We start from the raw sequence: 19,286 nt of genomic DNA on the forward strand, positions 1-19,286 counted from the left end.
AAGGGGATTGTGAATCCCCACAAACTTAAGTAGAACCCTCTTGGTAAGCCTCCATGTTTCAGGTCCATAGGTAGGTACAGGTAAGATGCAACTGTTGTATACTTTCCTCTTGAGCGATACCGGTAAGCTGCTAGTAATAATCTGCGAGTGCTTGCCAAATCTGCTCCATCCCAATCTTATTCTTCTTGTTATTTCTTTTTCATGGTCCGGATCTGCGGTTACTACATGTCCGAAGTAGACATATTCGCCTACTACTTCTATTGCTTCGCTACTTAAAGTAAACTGCTGTTCCTTCCCGAAACTGTTGAACACTACCTTATTGTTGTACACATTGTTTTTCAAGCCTACCTTTCTACTTTTCCTGTCTAGGTCATCAATCATTATTTGCAGTTCATACCCCGAGTTACTTAGCAAGGCAATGTCATTAGCAAATCGCATATTACAGAGGTAGTCTCCATCTACCCTTATCCCTAACTGCTCCATTTCCACGTCTCTGAATACTTCCTCTAAGCAAGCTATGAATAGTACTGGGAGATCGTGTCTTCTTGCCTAACGCCTTCCTTTATGGGAATTTCGTTACTTTCTTTATGCAGAACTGTGATTGCTGTGCAGCTACTATATATATGTATATATATCTTTGAGTACTTTCACGTACAGCTCATCTACCCCCTGATTTGGCAATGCCTGTATCACCGCCGAGATTCCTTAGTCAAATGCTTTTTCGTAATCAGTGAATGCTACGTATAAGGGTTGGTTATATTACGAGCATTTTTCTATCTCATCGTTAATGGTATGGATATGATCGATATTAGAATACCGTTTCCGAAAACTTGCTTGATCCTTTGCTTGATTACACTCTAAGGTTACCCTGATTCTATGAGAAATTACCTTAGTAAATATCTTATACGTAACAGGAAGTAAGATGATTCGTCTCTAATTTTTTAGGTCCTTAGCGTCTCGTTTCTTATGAATGAAGATAATGTTCGCATTCTTCTATGGTTCCGGTACCGTCGATGACACCAGGCATTGCATATACAGGGTGGCCAGTTTTTCTAGCACGATATCCCCCCCGTCCTTCAACAAATATGTAGTTATCTGATCCTCTCCAGCTGATTTCCGCCTTTTCATAGTTTTTAATGCTTTCTTGACCTCGTGCTTCGTCACTGGTGGAACTCTGACTGTTTTTTTATACCGCCAATCTCATTACGGTCCTGACTATTTGGCTACTGTAGAGATCTGTATATCGACAATCTTGTCCATATTCGTGATGACGTTGCCCGTGTTGTGCCTTAGCGCATACATCTGGTTTTTGCCTATGCCCAATTTCTTCTTCACTGCTTTAAAGCCTCCGCCGTTCTTTGCAGCATGCTCAAATTTCTCCATGTTATACTTCCTCACATCGGCCACCTTGCGCTTATTAATTAGCTTTGATATCTCGGCTAATTCTATTTGGTCTGTTGGATTGGAGGCTTTCATACTCTGGCGTTTCTTAATCGAATATTTCATCTCATTAGACAGCTTACTGGTATCCTCTCTAACCATCCTACCACCTACTTCTACAGCGCACTCAGTAATTATGTCTCTGAAATTATTGTTTATTGCTTCTAGGGTAATGTCGCCATCATCGGTTAGAGCTGAATATCTATTCTGTAGCGAGATCCTGAACTCTTCTGTCCTTCCCCTCACCACTAATTCCTTGATGGGTTTCTTTCTTACTAATCTGTTGCGTTCCTTCTTCAGATTTAGGCTAATTCGGTACCTCACCATCCTGTTGTCACTGCAACGCACTTTCCCGACTACCTCTACATCTTGCATAATGGCGGGGGTTGATCAAAGTATGAAGTCAATTTCATTTTTAGTATCCCCGTTAGGACTTTTCAATGTCCATTTGCGGTTCCTCCGTTTGCTGAAGAAGGTATTCATGATTCTTGACTTATTATGCTCTGCAAACTCAGCTAGTAACTCCCCCTGCTATTCCTAGAACCAATGTCATAGTCACCTATGCCTGTTCTTCTGCCTGCTTTTTCCCAACCTTGGCACTGAAGTCGCCCAGTAGTACAGTATACTGCGTCTCTACTTTTCGCATTGCCAATTCTAAATCTCCGTAGAAGCTCTCAACTGCCTGGTCATCATAACTACATGTAGGTGCATAAGCCTGTACAACCTTCAGTTTATAACCCTTGTTGAGCCTAATTATACGATGCCTGCCTCTCATTAATACTATAGAATTCATCTATATTACCCTCTATAAACTTATTGACAAGGAAGCCTGCTCCTAGTTCTCGCCGCTCAGGTAAACATCGGTAACCCAGTGCTTGCCCATTCTTCAGTACAGTATACGCTTGATTCGGCTTCCTAACCTCACTTAAGCCCTGTGACATCCGATTTCATACCCTCCAGTTCCTCTAACACCACTGCTAAACTAGCTCCACTAGCTATTGTTCTAGCGTTAAACGTTGTCAGGGTCAGTCTCCAATTGCGGCCTTTAGTTTTAGTTTTTCATATTGTTCCCTCGTTGTGATCTTTGTGGCTTCCAGGCCAAAATATTTAGTGGATAACTTGTCTGCTAGTGTTGTACTTAAGTCCTGAATCTGCAGAGATGTACGGGTTTGTCATTTTTTTGAATTTATTTTTCTAGAAATGTATAAGGTTGTACTTTTGGCTGTGTGTTCCTTAATTGCATGTATTTGTACTCATCTTGTAACGGCCTTACGGCTGATAACTCAATAAAATAAATATTTAGCGGTGGACCAATTTTGGGGACCACAAATAAGCAGATTCTACTATTGATTAGTTCGGCGGCAGAATTGCCGCTATGAAAAAAACTTGTGTCGTCAGCGTACTGAATACAACTTGTATGATAGGATATGCTCGCAAGGTCGCTAGTACAAACATTAAAGACGAACAGGCCGAGAAAGCTACCTTGCGGGACACCACATTCAGTGGAAATGAAGCTAGACTTGTGATTATTGACCGAAACGACCTGCTGGCGCATGTTTAAATAAGAACGAAAGAGTTGGAGGGAAAGACCACGGACACCATAGTTTTCAGGTTTACAGAGCAGTATTTGATGATTACGTCGGTCTAAAGCTTTTATAAAGTCGATGAAAATACCAAGATTCAAACTTTTAGCTTCGATATTATTTAAAATAATTTTCATTGCAAGAGTAAACCAGATTACATGGACTTGCCCTTTCGGAATACAATTTGAGAGGCATTTATTAGGGCATGTTTAGAAAAGAACCCATCGATTCTCTTAAGCATTACTTTTTCAAGAGCCTTTGAGAAAAGAGGAATAGAAATTGAGCAATAGTTTATCGTCTTGCTTCTATCACCTCCCTCGAAAACAAGTTATGTTTGCATATTTTATTCATGCAGAAATATTCCTCATGTGAGCGACAAGTTAAACCTGCAGCTTTGCAGTTTAGATGTGTAGGTCACTGGGTGACACCTAAGGAAGATAAAACCGCAGAAGGTGGTGCTGTCTCCACCCTCCGTCCTGTGCCTGCTGCGGTTTTATTTTCCTTAAAGATGTTGCTTAAGTATTGTGCTAAGAGATTCACTACATATTTAACTGGTTTAATATGAAATCCATCAAAATCTGTGCCACATTGCCTCGTACGTGTTTGTAGAATTAGTATTAGCGTCATTGGACGACCGGAGTAGTGGCCTAACGGCCACACAAAAATATAGGCTACAAAGGTGTTGGAGTCTTCCAAAATGCATATTTCATTTTTGTAATGAACGGAAGGTTCCCCCGCTCTGTATTTCTCCCTCGCTTTGGAGAAATTCTTGAGGAAAAGGGCCTCTAGATACACAGCATCACTGAGAAAACTCATGATTTCATCTGTCTCGAATATGTTTAAATGTTCTTTCTAAAAACCAATAATATTATTTGTACTCTGATATCTAGAGGTACTAATGACTGCAAAGTGAATGTACAACCGAGCGAGATTCAAACCCTTTTTTTTTCTTACAGTTTCACACCACACAGCAAGTTCACTCGTAGACACATTCCTGTTGGACGCACAGCCCTTTTTCCTCCTAATCATTAAAACATTGAACGTTCTTTGGAAACAGAGCCCTAAAGACAGCTATTTTGATCTATATTTAGTTGTCGAAAAATAACAAAGAAACTGAAGTGCAAGAAAGGAAAGGACTAACGCACGTACCAGGTGTTTCAAGTCAGTCGACAAGTAATATTACACATAACACTTTTGAGACGGGAAGGCTTCTCCTGCGTCACTTGGGTGCAATAGCTGGCGGACATCAATGAACAGCAGATAACATTTTCTGGCAACGTAGGTAAATAATTTCTTATGACTACCTTTTTGACTATTACACTTGGAAACCTAGTCTGAATTACGCATTTGTAGCTGTTCATTCATGACAACCATGCCAGTTTATAAAATGCAAAAACGCTAGTATAATCGGCGCTCTAAACAGTTAAAAAATGACTAACCTCTACTCGAAAACGCTAATTTTCAAGAAAAGAAAAACAAATGCGCATTGACTGCCTCATCGCGTTGGCTTCGCGTTGGCTCCATAGTTATGGTACATGGCCTCTAAACGTGAGGGCAACAGGATTGAGCCCGGCTTGGTGACTGCGTTTCAATAAATTCGAACCAGAAGTCGCCCGTGTACCGTGCAATATCAGCGCAGTAAAGAACAGAAAAAGCGAAATTTCTCTTATTCTTTAGTTATGGTACCCATCGCTCCATACTTCGCCTTGAGACGTTAAACCATATTCCCAATGCCAAACCTTTAGCATCGAAATAGGGTACATTTAGGTTTATAATGCAACCTAGCCGCATTCCGAAATATAAATGACGGACGAATGGTGGCGACGAGTCCCTTGTGTTAAATACGAACCTAGTGCCTGAAGCAAACTCTTTGTACGTCTGTCAGGCTAACAATTTTGCGCCAATGTTGTGATTAGGCGACATCTACGAACACGTAGACGGCCGGAGAGGTCGTCAAAACTGTGCGCGAGGAGAAGCCCTCTACCAGCAGCCTAGAGGCACAGACGAAGCATGTGCCTCCCGACTCCTCTTAAACGCCGCTGTCATCGTTTCTTTTATGCCATAAGCACGGCTAAAACAGTTTATATGTCCCCATAGTTAAATTTATAGTCGTGGTCAGTTGTGGATGGGTGTATGTTGCAGCTAGTGTACGATAGGCGCACACTGACGTCTCTTCATTCCGCCTGACTACGGGTGTAGTTATGCATCTCGCAGAGAAGCTGCTGCAGGGAAATTAAAATTAAAGCCCGGGACAGTGTGTGCACTACATAGTCCTGTTTTATCAGCGTGGCAGCTACTGCCGTTGATATTCGTGTTCTTGCACCCCCGCCGAATTGCGCGAGTGGTATATGCGCTACATTCTCAGGGATCATGGGACCACTTCCTTGAAGCATGGCCATTACAGGAACAACCATGATTTTTCTTAAAACTCATTACGCGTAATTTCTTAACCTAAGATTGCTCAAAGTTTATTTAAAGCTCTGCTTACATTTGATTCCCTTTGATTCCATGTGTTCTCCATGCTGAGTGGGAAAGAGGAAAAGGGCAGCGAGAGTAAGAGACGTCTTGTGGAAGACTCCCAAAATACTCCGACATTCTAAGTTCCACAATTTCCTCACGGCGCAGCCTGCCACGCTGATTCAGTAAAGTACTCAGGCTCTCATCTTCCCTGCCAAGGTTCAAACTCGTCAATGTAAATTGTCTTTGCATATATACAGAACGGAACGCAATCAGGAACTGTTAAAATTAAGCGCAAGTGTGCCTGGAGTGCGGTTGAAATAATGGTGAGCACTGCGCTACGAATTCAATCTTAGCCTAAGTCGCATTTTGATGGCAATGCCGGACAGCCTGGCTTAAGCTCAAGCTATGAAAAGAGACCCACATTTAGGATGGACTGTCTCCCGACATTCGAAACTCACTTTGGGGTCTGAGGAAGGCAACTACTTACCCTGTCTTTATATGGGCACCTGTTACATGCTGTCATTGCCCGTTATTACCCAAATTTTACGTCACCCCTCTTAATTGTCTTGTAACGTTACTTTTTGCAGAAAAATTGAACAAAAACGCAAGAGCGTGAAGCGAAGCCGCAAGGACGTTAAGAAAGGATCCACAAGGCGCCTGCAAGGCGCTGCAGATGAGTAATTGTTCCGACTCCTTTTACTAGCCGATGTTATTGCTTTAGACCTCTCTACACCATTACTCAAATTCCGCTTGGGCGATTCAGAGTACTTAAAGCGATGGTCATGTTTAGAGAAGTGTGTGCAAAAAAATCAGTAGGGTGGCGTCTGCCCTAATTATATAGAACTGCACGCATAACTTCTTATACATTACGCGCCTCATAAGCAGTGCAGCCACAAAATAATTTGACTGTAGGCGTCTCTCTAAAATACTGCATTGCACGCGCCATTTAAGCGAGACGCGGCCTTTTCATTCCTAATATGGCGTCTATTGCTTTGAACCTTATCTAGAAGAGTCGTTACGATGGCTCGTCGGTAGAACGAGTTGGGCGGATACAACTGCGGGGGCTGCATGTACCTAGAGGCAGAGTGCAGTCGTCACTGGCTTTTAATCCTCACAGAGAAAGCGGTCTAATTCTGACATTCGGAATAATAATTTTCTTCTCGATAGTCGCGAAAACAACGATTTTGTTTTTATAGAGTGATCTATTTTGAAAGCAGCAGAAAGCGCCCCAAATTTAACAGTCTTGACACATATCAAATTGCATTCAACCTTTGGTGGTGGAAGCTAATTCGGTGACCACTTCAGAGTCATTTTTTCTTCTACTTGGTATATCTTCTTCCTGTTTGCGTTGATTTAGGAAAAAAAATGTCCGCTGTTTTGCTCCACTTCAACCCTTTAAGACATGCACCGACAGTGATTGGCAAGATATTGCTAGGTTCTTTAGCACACTCTTTCATTAGCAAACTGACGCTGCAATCTCAGTGCAAAAAAGATTCCCGGCTGCAAAAATAGGTCATATATTACCGTTATTGTACATATTTCTTTTTTCTCCTAGTTCCTTCTTATCGCGTGTGGCTAAATGAGGCGTCCAGAGAGATGTGTGAAAGATACGGTGCGTTTTATTTCCTACCCACCAATTAGCAATTTATGCAGTTTCCAAGGCGCTGTATACACTTGCGATTTTAGCGCACGCTACAACTCCTAGGTTCTCGAAATTTCGGCAGCCCTCCACTGTTGCGAATCTTGTATAATCAACTTTTTTTAAAGTTGCCCTCTAAATAAAGTAGGACAAACCATACTAAAGGTATTTAGGCGGTTTGTTCGGGAGGCCAAAAACCGTAGTATCTGCTTCGCTCCTCGGTGGACCCAAACACGGGGAAGACACGTAAACATTAGACGATTTTCCTAGTCTCCTAACTTCTGTGCTAATGATTTCACTCTACAAGATTAGAGAAATAGATATGTCCTTATGGCAGGCTGAAAAAAAAATTCGACACCTTAAATTTCTGTAATTTACGAAAGATAAACTCGCATGTTTTCTCTGACGACGCGCTCGAACACCTGCAGTGTTGACTCGATATAAAGGTGAATGTCAACTCAACCATGGAGTCCTATGATATAACCTGGCATTGGCTACCGCTTTTCAATAAATTAGTAAGGAAATGCGCCAGCGTACTGTTTCATATCACTTCATTAAAGAAAACAAGAAGACGAAATGTTTTCAGCCTTTCGCTACAGCGTCTGTCCTTGTCTAAGTCGCAATAGACAGTTAAGCCTTATGCAAAAAAGCAAGCATTCAACTCCAGAGGAGGCTACCGTTCAGTTATATTGCATTCCCTTATATCTGAAGATGAACTGAGAACGAGGGGGGCGGACGATACCATTCGGGTAAATACGTACCTTGTGTCTGTTGCAACAGCGCGTTCATTGCGACTTGACTTTTCTTATTACTTCTTTCGCAACGTCATTATTTGCAGAGATGAGGGAAAAGCGGAATCTTCGCAAATCGATGCCAGAGCAATGTCCTCATGTCATCCCTCTAACAGCAGCACGACAGTCTCGAAGGAAAAGTAAGTCTTTGGACTCCTCTTAAACATCGCTTTTCAGTATATTCGGTGTTTTGCACTGCGGCTGCATTACATTATTAGTGAAGCTTGTAAAATTTATAGTGCCGGCTATCTTTGTAAGAGAGCGTGCATTAGCTAATGTACACTGACGTCTCTTCAATCCGCATGTTTAACAGTGCACCTACGTGCCTTCCACGCACAGCTGTCCGGAAATTTGTCCCCTAGCTTATTGCATGCATGCTTCAGGCGTAATATTGCCGTCACTTGCATCTATCCTGAGCAGCCTCTGAAGGTGTGATTTGTGTTTTTGCACGCCCGCCTATTTGTTGAGTGGTAACCGAGCTCCATTTACCACGTTTCGTGGAGACTTTTCGAGGAGCTAATTACACCTCAATTACCAAACACAATATTTTTCAATCCTATTAGGAGGAGACCCTATTTCTTTCTGATTCCATGAATTCTTCTCATCTCGGCGAGGGATAGAGTAAAATACCTAAGAGATTAAGAGATGTCCTAGAAAAAGTCTTCCAAATAGCTCCTGTACCTCATGGTTCATTTTCACAGCGTAGCCCACCGGGTTGGTCAAGTAGTTATAGTCGTCAGCTACTCAACTCTTGTGCCCGGATTCAAATGCAACCACAAAAATCACGTTTCCGTATATACGAAACAGATGGAACAAAAGAAAGGACAACCTTAGACTGCAATCAAGCAAAGGATCAAGCAGGGTTTCGGAAACGGTACTCTACTATCGACCATATCCATACCGTCAATCAGGTGATAGAAAAATGCTCGGAATATAACCAGCCCTTATACATAGCATTCATTGATTACGAAAAAGCATTTGACTCAGTTGAAACCTCAGCGGTGATGCTGGCACTGCGAAATCAGGGGGTAGACGAGCCGTACGTGAAAGTTCTGGAAGATATATATAGTGGCTGCACAGCAACCATAGTTCTGCATAAAGAAAGTAACAAAATTCCCATAAAGAAAGGTGTTAGGCAAGGAGACACAATCTCCCCAGTACTATTCACAGCTTGTTTAGAGGAAGTATTCAGAGACTTGGAATGGGAGCAGTTAGGGATAAGGGTAGATGGAGAATACCTCAGTAATCTGCGATTTGCTGATGACATTGCCGTGCTAAGCAACTCGGGGGATGAACTGCAAATAATGATTGATGACCTAGACAGAAAAAGTAGAAAGGTAGGCTTGAGAATCAATATGCAGAAGACTAAGGTAATGTTCAACAGCCTCGGGAAAGAACAGCAGTTTACATTAGGTAGCGAAATACTGGATGTAGTAGGCGAATATGTGTACTTAGGACAGGTAGTAACCGCAGATCCGGACCATGAAAAGGAAATAACAAGAAGAATAAGATTGGGATGGAGCGCATTTGGCAAGCACTTGCAGATTATGACTAGCAGCTTACCGGTATCGCTCAAGAGGAAAGTATACGACAGTTGCATCTTGCCTGTATTCACCTATGGGGCTGAAACGTGGAGGCTAACCAAGAGAGTTCTACTTAAGTTGAGGACAACCCAGAGGGCTATGGAACGAAAAATGGTAGGGGTAACGTTAAGAGATAGAAAGCGTGCAGAGTGGGTCAGAGAAATAACTCAAGTTACCGACATTCTAGTGGAAATTAAGGAGAAGAAATGGACATGGGCAGGACATGTAGTGCGAAGAGAGGATAACCGATGGTCGCTGAGGGTAACAAACTGGATTCCAAGGGAAGGAAAACGTAGCAGGGGGCGGCAGAAAGTTAGGTGGGCGGATGAGATTAAGAAGTTCGCAGGGGTCAAGTGGATGCAGCTAGCGCAGAACCGGGTTAAGTGGAGAAATATGGGAGAGGCCTTCGCCCTACAGTGGGTATAATCAGGCTGATGATGATGATGATGATGATGAAAGCGCATAGAACAAGGCTATAGGGGTCATGCCTCAGTTCGCAGGCAGAACACTCTTAGGCCCAACCTGCGAACTGAGGCTTCCCCTCCACCCCTCTACCGTTGTTCAGTGCGTTTGCATATGCATACCATGTATGTGAAAAGCATACCATATATACACCATACCAAATATATTTCATAACATATATTTATACCATATATTCCATAGCCGCGCACGTAAGCTCCAGCGCGGTTGACGTAATCTGGTGCATTACTCTTGGAATTCCATCTCAGCGTTAGTCGCGCTTGGCTATGAACAACTATCTGCCTGATCCAACCAGAAAGTGCTCAAAATACTCGTTTAACTATAGTGTAAATCCTCGTCACATTCGAAATACAATTGAGGTTGTTGCATTTCCGGCTGCACCCGTCTTTAAATGTGCACATGTCAGCTGATACCGTTGTTGCCTTTAAAGCATTTAATGTTTGCCGCCTTATACCTTGGCAATGAAAGGTAGGATTTTAAATGCGTTTTCGAACTAAGACATCTGTGGCCGCAAAGCGAAGCCAGATTGGCGATCAGTCCAGTACGCGCTGGACAATTTTGAAGTTCGGACTGGTGTACTCTCCTTTGTTTTCTTTGTGCCAATAGGTGCGTTCAGATGAAGCATTTCTGAAGTGTTCAAATATTGGCCGCGTTTGGAACAGCGTAAAAAACGGTCAGTACGATAGAGTCAATTATTTGACGGCTGGCCCTTTTACGTTTCTTCAGTAGTTAAGGAACTCAGCTGCTCCGCCTTAGGTTGTATGACGAAACCCGGTGTTGAATGGTAACCACGTGTTAACAAATCTTACACACGGGCACTCGTGGACTGTGCAACATTACATAACGCAAATATGCGACATTTCAATTACTCTTTCTCTGCGGCATGCGTTGTTTCCTTAGTCACTTTTGGACGTTAATCCAAAACTCCTCTTTCCGAGGACGGTGCCACACGCTTATATTGCAGCCGTTAGCCGCATCCGAAAAGTCAATCTGGTACAAGAGGGGCGAACAGACATTCCGTTAAATAGGCATATCATGGCTGTTGAAATAACGTATTAGTTGCAAGTTTCCATTTTTACCACCTTTTTTTGCGGCAACGTTGCGATGCGTAGGTTAGTTCCAAGCAAGAGACAAGAATCTGAGAATTCGAATGTCCTCCACGAGAATCAGCCCTCTACGAGCGGCTTCAAAAGAAAAGAGTAGGTCTTTCGACTCCCCGGCTTCCTTCGTTTTCGTTGCTTATATGCTTCCAGCGAAGATACATAAGTTAACCTTTTACGATTGTAGTATTTAGAGTAGAGTGCCCAGTATGAGGGGGCGCGCTTCTGAGGAGGCTAAACATGGCGCGTGCATACCCACCACTTTTGCGATGTCATTACACATTCATTATTCATCCTTAAAATGTCAAACTTACAATTTTAATCCCTCCACTAAAATACATCTCGTTCTGTTTCGTTATGAATTGTTGTTTTGTCGGCCCAGGGTGCAGTAAAAGAGCGATCAGATAAAGAAGCGCCTTTTGGGGAAGACTGCAAATGAACTTTGACAACCTAAGCTTCGCCATTCTACATTCAATGGCATTCCACACAGCGTCATCCGCCGCGGTGGCCGGGTGCTCTAACAACCGCCTTTACCATTGGTTGATGTCATACACCGCGGTTGCGTACACGCTGAGCCGAGACATGAGTTGAGGCCTTATGGAGTTTGTCAAGGTGTCGTAATTATTTCAGACCTCTGGACTCCGGCACCTTCCTTTTAGTCTCAGTTTCAACCATTCATCTCGGTGTTGTAGATGTGTTCATTCACACAAATCTGCATCGCATGTTTTAATGCTTAGAGATGTATCCATTTTGATCTCGATTCTTGAAAAGGATTGCAATATTTTCGTAATTGTCGCGTGGAACACGATTCACTGTAGCTTAATTGCTCCCTATGAGACCAGCACTCAGACGGCAGCTCGAAGTAGTTTTCGTATTCACGAGTGTGCTGCGGATGTCGAGCGGGACTGGTAACTTAACCGGATATCTTGAGAAGCAGGCAGTCATTAACTGAAACATAAGGGGCGAGGCTCGCTGTCATGGCGGGGTTGCAAGCGTAGGCTCACTTCCTATAATAGTCATGCAACTTGCTGGCAACACTTGTTTTATTGAAAACGTTTTTATTTTCAGTAATATAAAGAAAATGGGCCTCATTCGAAAAGCTATAATAATTGTTTGAGAGATGCCCGAGACGCAGTAAAGTCCGAGCAACAAGACGTGTGAGATGAAGGCGAGCATTGTACACGTATATAACATGAAAATTGTGAAGCACAGAAAAAGCTCAAGTATACAAATGAAACAGCGCAATAAAAGCTGGCAAAGTAAATTAACCTTCAACAATCATCTAACAGTACGCACACAACATTGCAAAACTTAATTAACTTGAAGTGACTATTCATATGATAATGTTCAAGGCAAGGAACAGAAATTACAGAAAGACAGGGCGGAATTGATGAAATACAGCTTAAAGTCCTTAATTGAGGCGGTAAAGATGTTTGGGTTTTGTATGCTGTATTGATTTAGTATGCACGCTAAAGTAAAACGAAGGCTCTCGTTACCGTATAACGTCCTCGTTTGACGAACGTCCCATTATTGTTTACTTCTGGTGTGAAAGTATTTTTCGTAAGGCTTAAGTTCGGCAATATTCTTCAAGAAGTCGGTTAAGCGTTGAGGGGACAATTTAACGCTGTGAAGTAAACGATACTGAAGAGTGAAGTTGAATGGGCCTTAGCCAGCCTTGCTAAGAACAAAGCTTGCGGAATTGATGGCATTCCAGCTGAGTTGCTTCAAAACCTCAACCATGATGCTGTTAACATTCGGCATACATTATGTCAGAGGATTTGGACAACCCTGCAGTGGCCACAGGATTGGAGGAGGTCAGTTTACATCCCCATTCCAAAGAAAGGCAGTGCCAAAGATTGTTCCAACTACCGCACGATCGCGCTTATTTCGCATGCTAGCAAGGTGATGTTGAAAATCCTCCAAGGAAGGCTGCAGCAGTATGTGGATCGGGAGCTTCCGGACGTGCAAGGTGGGATTCGCAAGGGCAGAGGAACTAGACGAAATTGCCAACCTTCGTTGAAACATGGAAAAAGCAAGAGAGTTCAAGAAACCCATCTACTTCTGCTTTATTGACTATGCGAAAGCGTTTGACTGCGTAGATCACATCAGATTGTGGCAAGCTTTCCAAGAGGTGGGAGTTCCAATAAACCTCATCTGTCTCCTCAGGAACTTGTATGGAGGACAAGAGGCATCGTCTTACTGATTGGTTTCCGATTGAGAAAGGAGTGAGACAAGGCTGCATACTGTCACCCTGCCTATTTAACCTATATGGAGAGTGCATCATGGAGAAGGCCAGTCTGGACGAGTCTTCAGCTGGAGTGAAGATTGCTGGAAAACGTATCAACAACTTTAGATATGCGGATGATACCAATTTATTGGTAGAAAGTGAAGTGGAACTCAAGAGACTTCTGATGCGCGTACAAGCAGAGAGTGAGAAGTTTGGGCTTAAACTGTTCATTAAAAAAACAGATCGTGGCGTCTTGCCCTATCAAGTCCTGGAGCATCAATGGACAAGAAGTGGAAGCTGTGACAGATATTCTCTTCTTGGGCTCCAAGATTACCTCGAAAGGAGACTGCAGTCATGATATTAGGAGACGCCTGCTTCTGGGAAAGAGTGCAATGGTTACCTTGACCGCCTACTAAAGAGCAGAGACATTAGTCTGCCAACCAAGATCCGTATAACTCGTTCTATGGTCTTTCCAGTTGTGATGTATGGATGCGAGAGTTGGACTGTAAAGAAGGTTGACCGCCGAAGAATTGACGCGTTTGAATTGTGGTGCTGGCGAAGACTCTTGAGAGTTGCTTGGACTGCCAGTAGATCAAATCAGTCGATATTGTCGACCATAAACCCTGACTGCTCATTGGAGGGTCAAATTCTAAAGTTAAATCTCAGCTACTTTGGTCATCTGATGAGAGGAGAGGAGTCACTGGAGAAAGATTTGATGTTGGGAAAGGTTGAGGGTCGCCTGAGAAGGGGTTGGAAGCGAACGCGATGGTTAGACGGCATCCTCGAGGCACTGCAGATGAAGTTATGTGTTGTTAGAAAGATAGTGAGACACCGGAAAGCGTGGCGTGACATAGTTCATAGGGTCACGAAGAGTCGGACACGACTGAACGACTGAACTGAACTTGGATATTGTACCCCAAAAGAGGCGACAGTAGTTTTTGTGCGATTGAATCATAGAGTGGTGAATAAGGAGCTTTTGCTTTGGGGAAAATTCGTTTCAGAGTCTCAAAAGGAAGCCTACAGATCTAGTAAGCTTGTTTCAATCTACATTATATGTTCCGACCACCTCATGCGAGAGTCCATTACAACACCGAACGATTTGAACTTGTCTACAATTTGAATAATGTTGTTTTCTAGATGCAGAGTATTATTTACAGTAATTGTAAGGCTAAGGGGCCGAAAACAGACGGCTTCGGTCTTGCTAGAGTTAACTACCAAACATTTTCGCTACCAACCATCATTTAACTACCAAATCATCACTACTTTTTGAGAAAAGCTTACGCAATTGATGAAAATTCCCTCGCAGCGTTTTTGGCGTCACCTTTAAACCTCGAATGAAAAATAGGTCTTATTACAGTGGACTGTTCTGTTATTACTGATAAATTAAAAATCGCTAACTGGTGTAATGCTAATTTTCAATCTGTTTTTAGCGCTTCCACCTCCTTTCCCCAAAATTGTAGAAGTAAACTATGCTCCCCACCGTCTGACAAACCAGATATTACCTTATTTCAAAAATGTATGTTTTCTTTTGTACTTAATTTAGACAGAAAAAGGTCTTCCGATCCTGATGCTATTCCTAATAATTCCTGATGCGGTACGCGGAGTGGGTCACTAAATAATTAATTTTTATATTCAACGCATCTCTGAAGCAACATTCTTTACAAATGACTGGCTCCAGGCCAGGGTATTGCCAGTACACAAATCCCGAAAAAGCACACCCCTGACAATTACAGACCAATTTCTATCACTTACACTTGTTGCAAGATACTTGAGCACGTTGTGGCCAACTGCTTATCCAAATACCTTGAGGGCACAAAGAAGCCATTTCTTAATCAACATGGTTTTAGACCGAAGCTGTCTACTGTTACTCAACATATGGAAACCCTATATGATTTTTTTAAAAGCAATACATGACAGAAATCAAGTGGATGCAAATTGCTTAGACATGTCTAAAGCATTTGACTGTGCGCCCCAAGATAAAATACTTAACAGACTGATTGACCTTGGCATAAACAGACATATTGTACACTGGATAAAAGCTTATCTCACAAACAGAACCCAGTTTGTGGAGGTAGACAGCGCAAAATCCGACATCCTGGGTGTGTCATCAGGTGTTCTCGGGAATCTCTGCTGCGGCCCATATTATGTTTATGTTATGTCAAGAACATTGCAATTTGACTTCCTCCCTATGTTACAGTCGGGCTATTTGCGAATGACTGTTTATTTACTCAGTCATTTCAAAGCTAGAAGACCAGCTGGCATTAAATTCGGCATTGAACTGTATAATCAATGGTGCACCACTTGCCAAATGAAAACTAGTTACACAAAACTTCATATATTACAGTGAAAAACAAAATTAAAAATATTTTTTTCATTTCGTTATGAAATAGCGGGGCGACTTATAAAACGCGTAAGCTCTTTTAATTATTTTGGTGTTACTGTATCCTCTAATCTAAGTTGGAATTCACACATTATAACATTTGTTCAAAAGCCGAAAATAAGTTGTAGTTCATTAGAAGGAAACTGAAGCTTGCTTCCACAAATGCAAAGCGGACTGCCTATCTCGAGCTGGTACGTCCAATACTGGAATACGCGAGCGTCATATGGGATCTGTATCAGTCAACACAAACTGATAAGATGGAAAAGGTTCAAAGAAGGGAGGCCAGATTCATTCTATAAAAATATATGTACAAAGATTGTGTGACTCACATGATACATGAAATACAACTTCCTCCACTGTCTAAACGGCAACAGATCTTCAGGAAAAATTTTCTTATCTGTTGTGTAACAATCACTTCAACACAAGCCCCTATTTGCAACAGCGTTCCTGCCGTCCTATACGAAGCTCTCACAGCTATCAGGTTACACTTATGAAGGCCCGTGCAAACTGTCTTAAAAACTCTTTTTTTCCCCGAAACAATAACAGAATGGAATTCACCTAAGGCCTTTCTGTAAAGAGACAATCCGCTTCAATTTGGTAATTGCTTATATAGTCACATACCCGAATAGATATCCCTGTTACATTTCATCGTCAACATCATCAGCCTGACTATACCCCCTGCAGGACGAAGGCCTCTCCCATATTTCTCCAATTAACCCGGTTCTGTGCTAGCTGCATCCATGCTCTTGACCCCTGCGTACTTATTAACCTCATCCGCCTACCTAACTTTCTGCCGCCCTCTGCTACGCTTTCCTTCGCTTGGAATCCAGTTTGTTACCCAATGCGACCATCGGTTATCCTCTATTCGCACTACAAGTCCTGCACAAGCCCATTTCATCTTGATTTCCACTAGAATGTCAGTAACTTGAGTTATTTCTCTGACCCAATCTGCAGGCTTCCTATCTCACAGTGCTACCCCTACCATTTTCTGTTCCATAGGCCTCTGGGTTCTCCTCAACTTATGGGGGTGGTTAATTCTCGTAAGAAGAGATATGCGCCACGGGGGGGCTAGACGCTACAGTCGCCTTCTAGCCCCGACGTGCCAGCCCTAGCAGACAGAGCTGTGACCCCCAACCCGCGGTGCGAGAAATCGCCACTGCGGCGGGTTCGGGCCAGAGGGGACAAACACCGAGCTGCGTACTCGAACAGAGTTTATTGCACTGCTCGAGTACACGGCAAAGGAATAGCAATTAAGAACAACCACCGTGTAGCGAGCGAACGCCGCGTACGGGGGTGAAATAACAACCACCTAATAGGGAAGCGCGTCAAGTAGGTGAGAGGAAGTGTCTGCTCACCTGACGCAGCTTCTCGCTCACATCCCGTTGCGGTGCCTACGGTCAGTGTGCGATTCTCGGTGACGGCGGTGGTCTCCTCGGCGGAAATCATGAACCGCGCGCGTGCGCGCCCATTCGCCGAAGAACCCCGAGCGAGTTGCTACAGTCGCGCTCCTCGACACGGAACAGGAGAGGAGGTCTCCCGGTTACGCCGGCAGGAAAGAGGGAAGCCCGCGGCAGCGTCGCCGCAGGGGCCCGGGAGGCGGCGGGGGGTGGCCAGCATGCCCTCTCCTCCGCCAACCTCTCTGCCAGCGCGCGTAATCACGCATGTTAATTACGCGCGGGCGTTACAATGGAGGAAGGGGATTGTGAATCCCCACATCCCCCCCTCCTTAAAACCGCCGTACGGCTAAAAGTAGTCACGTTCACCGAGGGATATACCGAGGGGGCCGGCTAAACGCCGCTTAACTTTTAAACCCAAAGAAAACCGTTTAAACCCAAAGAAAAGTGCCAATATATAAAAAGTTGCAGACAGCTCACAGCCACGGGTGTCGGAGGGGGAGGCGAGGCCGACGACCACAGGAGACGACCTTGGAGCTGGGGCACACGTGCGGCGGCCGCAGGTCCCGCTTCTTCACCGTCACTCGACCAGGCTTGGAAGTGTCGATGGCTGCAGGCCTGCTACTGCATTCATCGTCGGTCAGCCAGGGCAGCCTGCCGGGGAACGGTTAGGAACTGCGTCTTCGCGTTGCGTAGCATGCTGCAGGCCCCCCTCAGCGGGTCGTCCGCTCGCTCCCGGTCGGCCTCTTTTCCCTCCGTCGTTGACGCCGCCGATGGCGAGGACAGCGGGTCGCCAAGCTGCTCCCGCTGGTGAAGCCACGGCCGCGAGCACCGAACGGCGCCGAGGCGGGCTCTTTGCTGCAGCTTTCGTCGTGCTGGACGCAGGGGCCTGTTCCACGAACTCCGGCTGGCTCGCTCCGTAGCCGACCGGAAACCGTTTGTCTTGGCCCGGTTGATGGTGACAGCAGGCTCTGGCTGCGGGAACGCCACTCCTTGGACGGCCTGCTCCTCGATGCTGCAACGGTCGTCGTGGCCTCCGCCGGCTCCCCTCCTTGCTGGCTGCAATGCTGTCTTTTCCCTAGTTACATTTTTTTTCTTTTTCAAATCTACCCCCGCTCGATCTTTTCCAAGAGAAAGCGCGTGCTTGCTCTGGAAGCAAAATGCGCTGAATATTAACAGAGCGTCCCATCTATATTCAGCACAAGAAATTACTCCCTGCGCATTGGTCAGAGTACGTCTGCTGTGGGCGCAAGTCGTAACGAGGCGCGATGCTCGAAATCCCAAGCCTTGCCTCTCGCTGCAGCTGCCTACTGGTGGGGGAGTGCGTCCTCCTCGGGCCACGCAGCGGGGCTCGGATTGCGGTGCGCTTTGTGTAAAGTCTAGCGCCGCCATCTTTGCTTGCAGCTCTGTCGCGCGTCGGCGTGTGCCCAACGCAGCAACCATGGCGTTGTTGCGAACTTATAGAGCAAGTTCTACCCATTCGACAACGTCACCATGCACATCACTAGGCAGCGAAATGACACAACCTGAAGAAAAGTCTTGGGGCCATTCGCATGCTCAGCGATGTACATGTGCGATATAGCTCGTCTCAGCGTGACCAACCTCGAAGGACTCAGTGTATCCTTCGCGTGGTGAAAGGATTGCGCAAGGTGCTGTAGTACTGACGGCAGCGATCCAACGCGCTCACAGCAATACAAGCTGTGTAGCGCCCGCACAGGCAGCAATACCAGCGTGCCCTTATGTGCGCCGCGGCCGCGCCGCTCGGCTCCCGGAGCCCGTCGAACACTGGTCGACAAAATAAAAGAAAAAACAGGATCCTACCGCGTTCCTAAAGCTCCCTTAAGGCTGACTAGGCTCCCCACTGCTCTGATGGAATAAAAACGGTCAGCACTCAAACTCAGAGAAGCCGGGTAGGCCGGCCCTTCTCTGAGGCTGCGAGCCATCGCGACGAACTGGCTAACGGGCGCGGCAGAAAGGATAGTAATAACACTTCTCATGCCTTTAACGTGCGCGTGCAAAAGTACATACGCTACAACGTTTCCAGTTCTCCCGTAGAGCATGGTAAGTCAAAACACTACGAGAGAATGCCCATCACACCAGCGTCCCCGCGTCAACCTGCTACAGAGCGGTGGAGTCGTGTATGACATCCTGCTCTCGCAGAAAATTACAAGATCACAGTGGCTAGCGTCAGCTCCTGATCTCTCGCAAT

The 19,286-nt window shown here is 44.7% G+C and overlaps 1 protein-coding gene across 2 annotated transcripts in view; it reads left to right on the forward strand.

Moving 5' to 3' along the window:
* The window catches only part of LOC146184459 (aurora kinase C-like), a 172,705-nt gene that overhangs the window by 25,048 nt on the left and 128,371 nt on the right, over nucleotides 1-19,286 (forward strand). For both annotated transcript variants that reach the window (XM_084609393.1, XM_084609394.1), the window contains exons 4-5: nucleotides 6,071-6,160; nucleotides 7,961-8,053. In XM_084609393.1, coding sequence (XP_084465519.1) covers nucleotides 6,071-6,160; nucleotides 7,961-8,053 — 183 coding nt within the window. The remainder of the gene's footprint in view (nucleotides 1-6,070; nucleotides 6,161-7,960; nucleotides 8,054-19,286) is intronic.

The sequence above is a fragment of the Amblyomma maculatum genome, chromosome 7 (assembly GCF_055883805.1).
Source record: "Amblyomma maculatum isolate TAMU_Amacu chromosome 7, ASM5588380v1, whole genome shotgun sequence".
NCBI lineage: Eukaryota > Metazoa > Arthropoda > Arachnida > Ixodida > Ixodidae > Amblyomma > Amblyomma maculatum.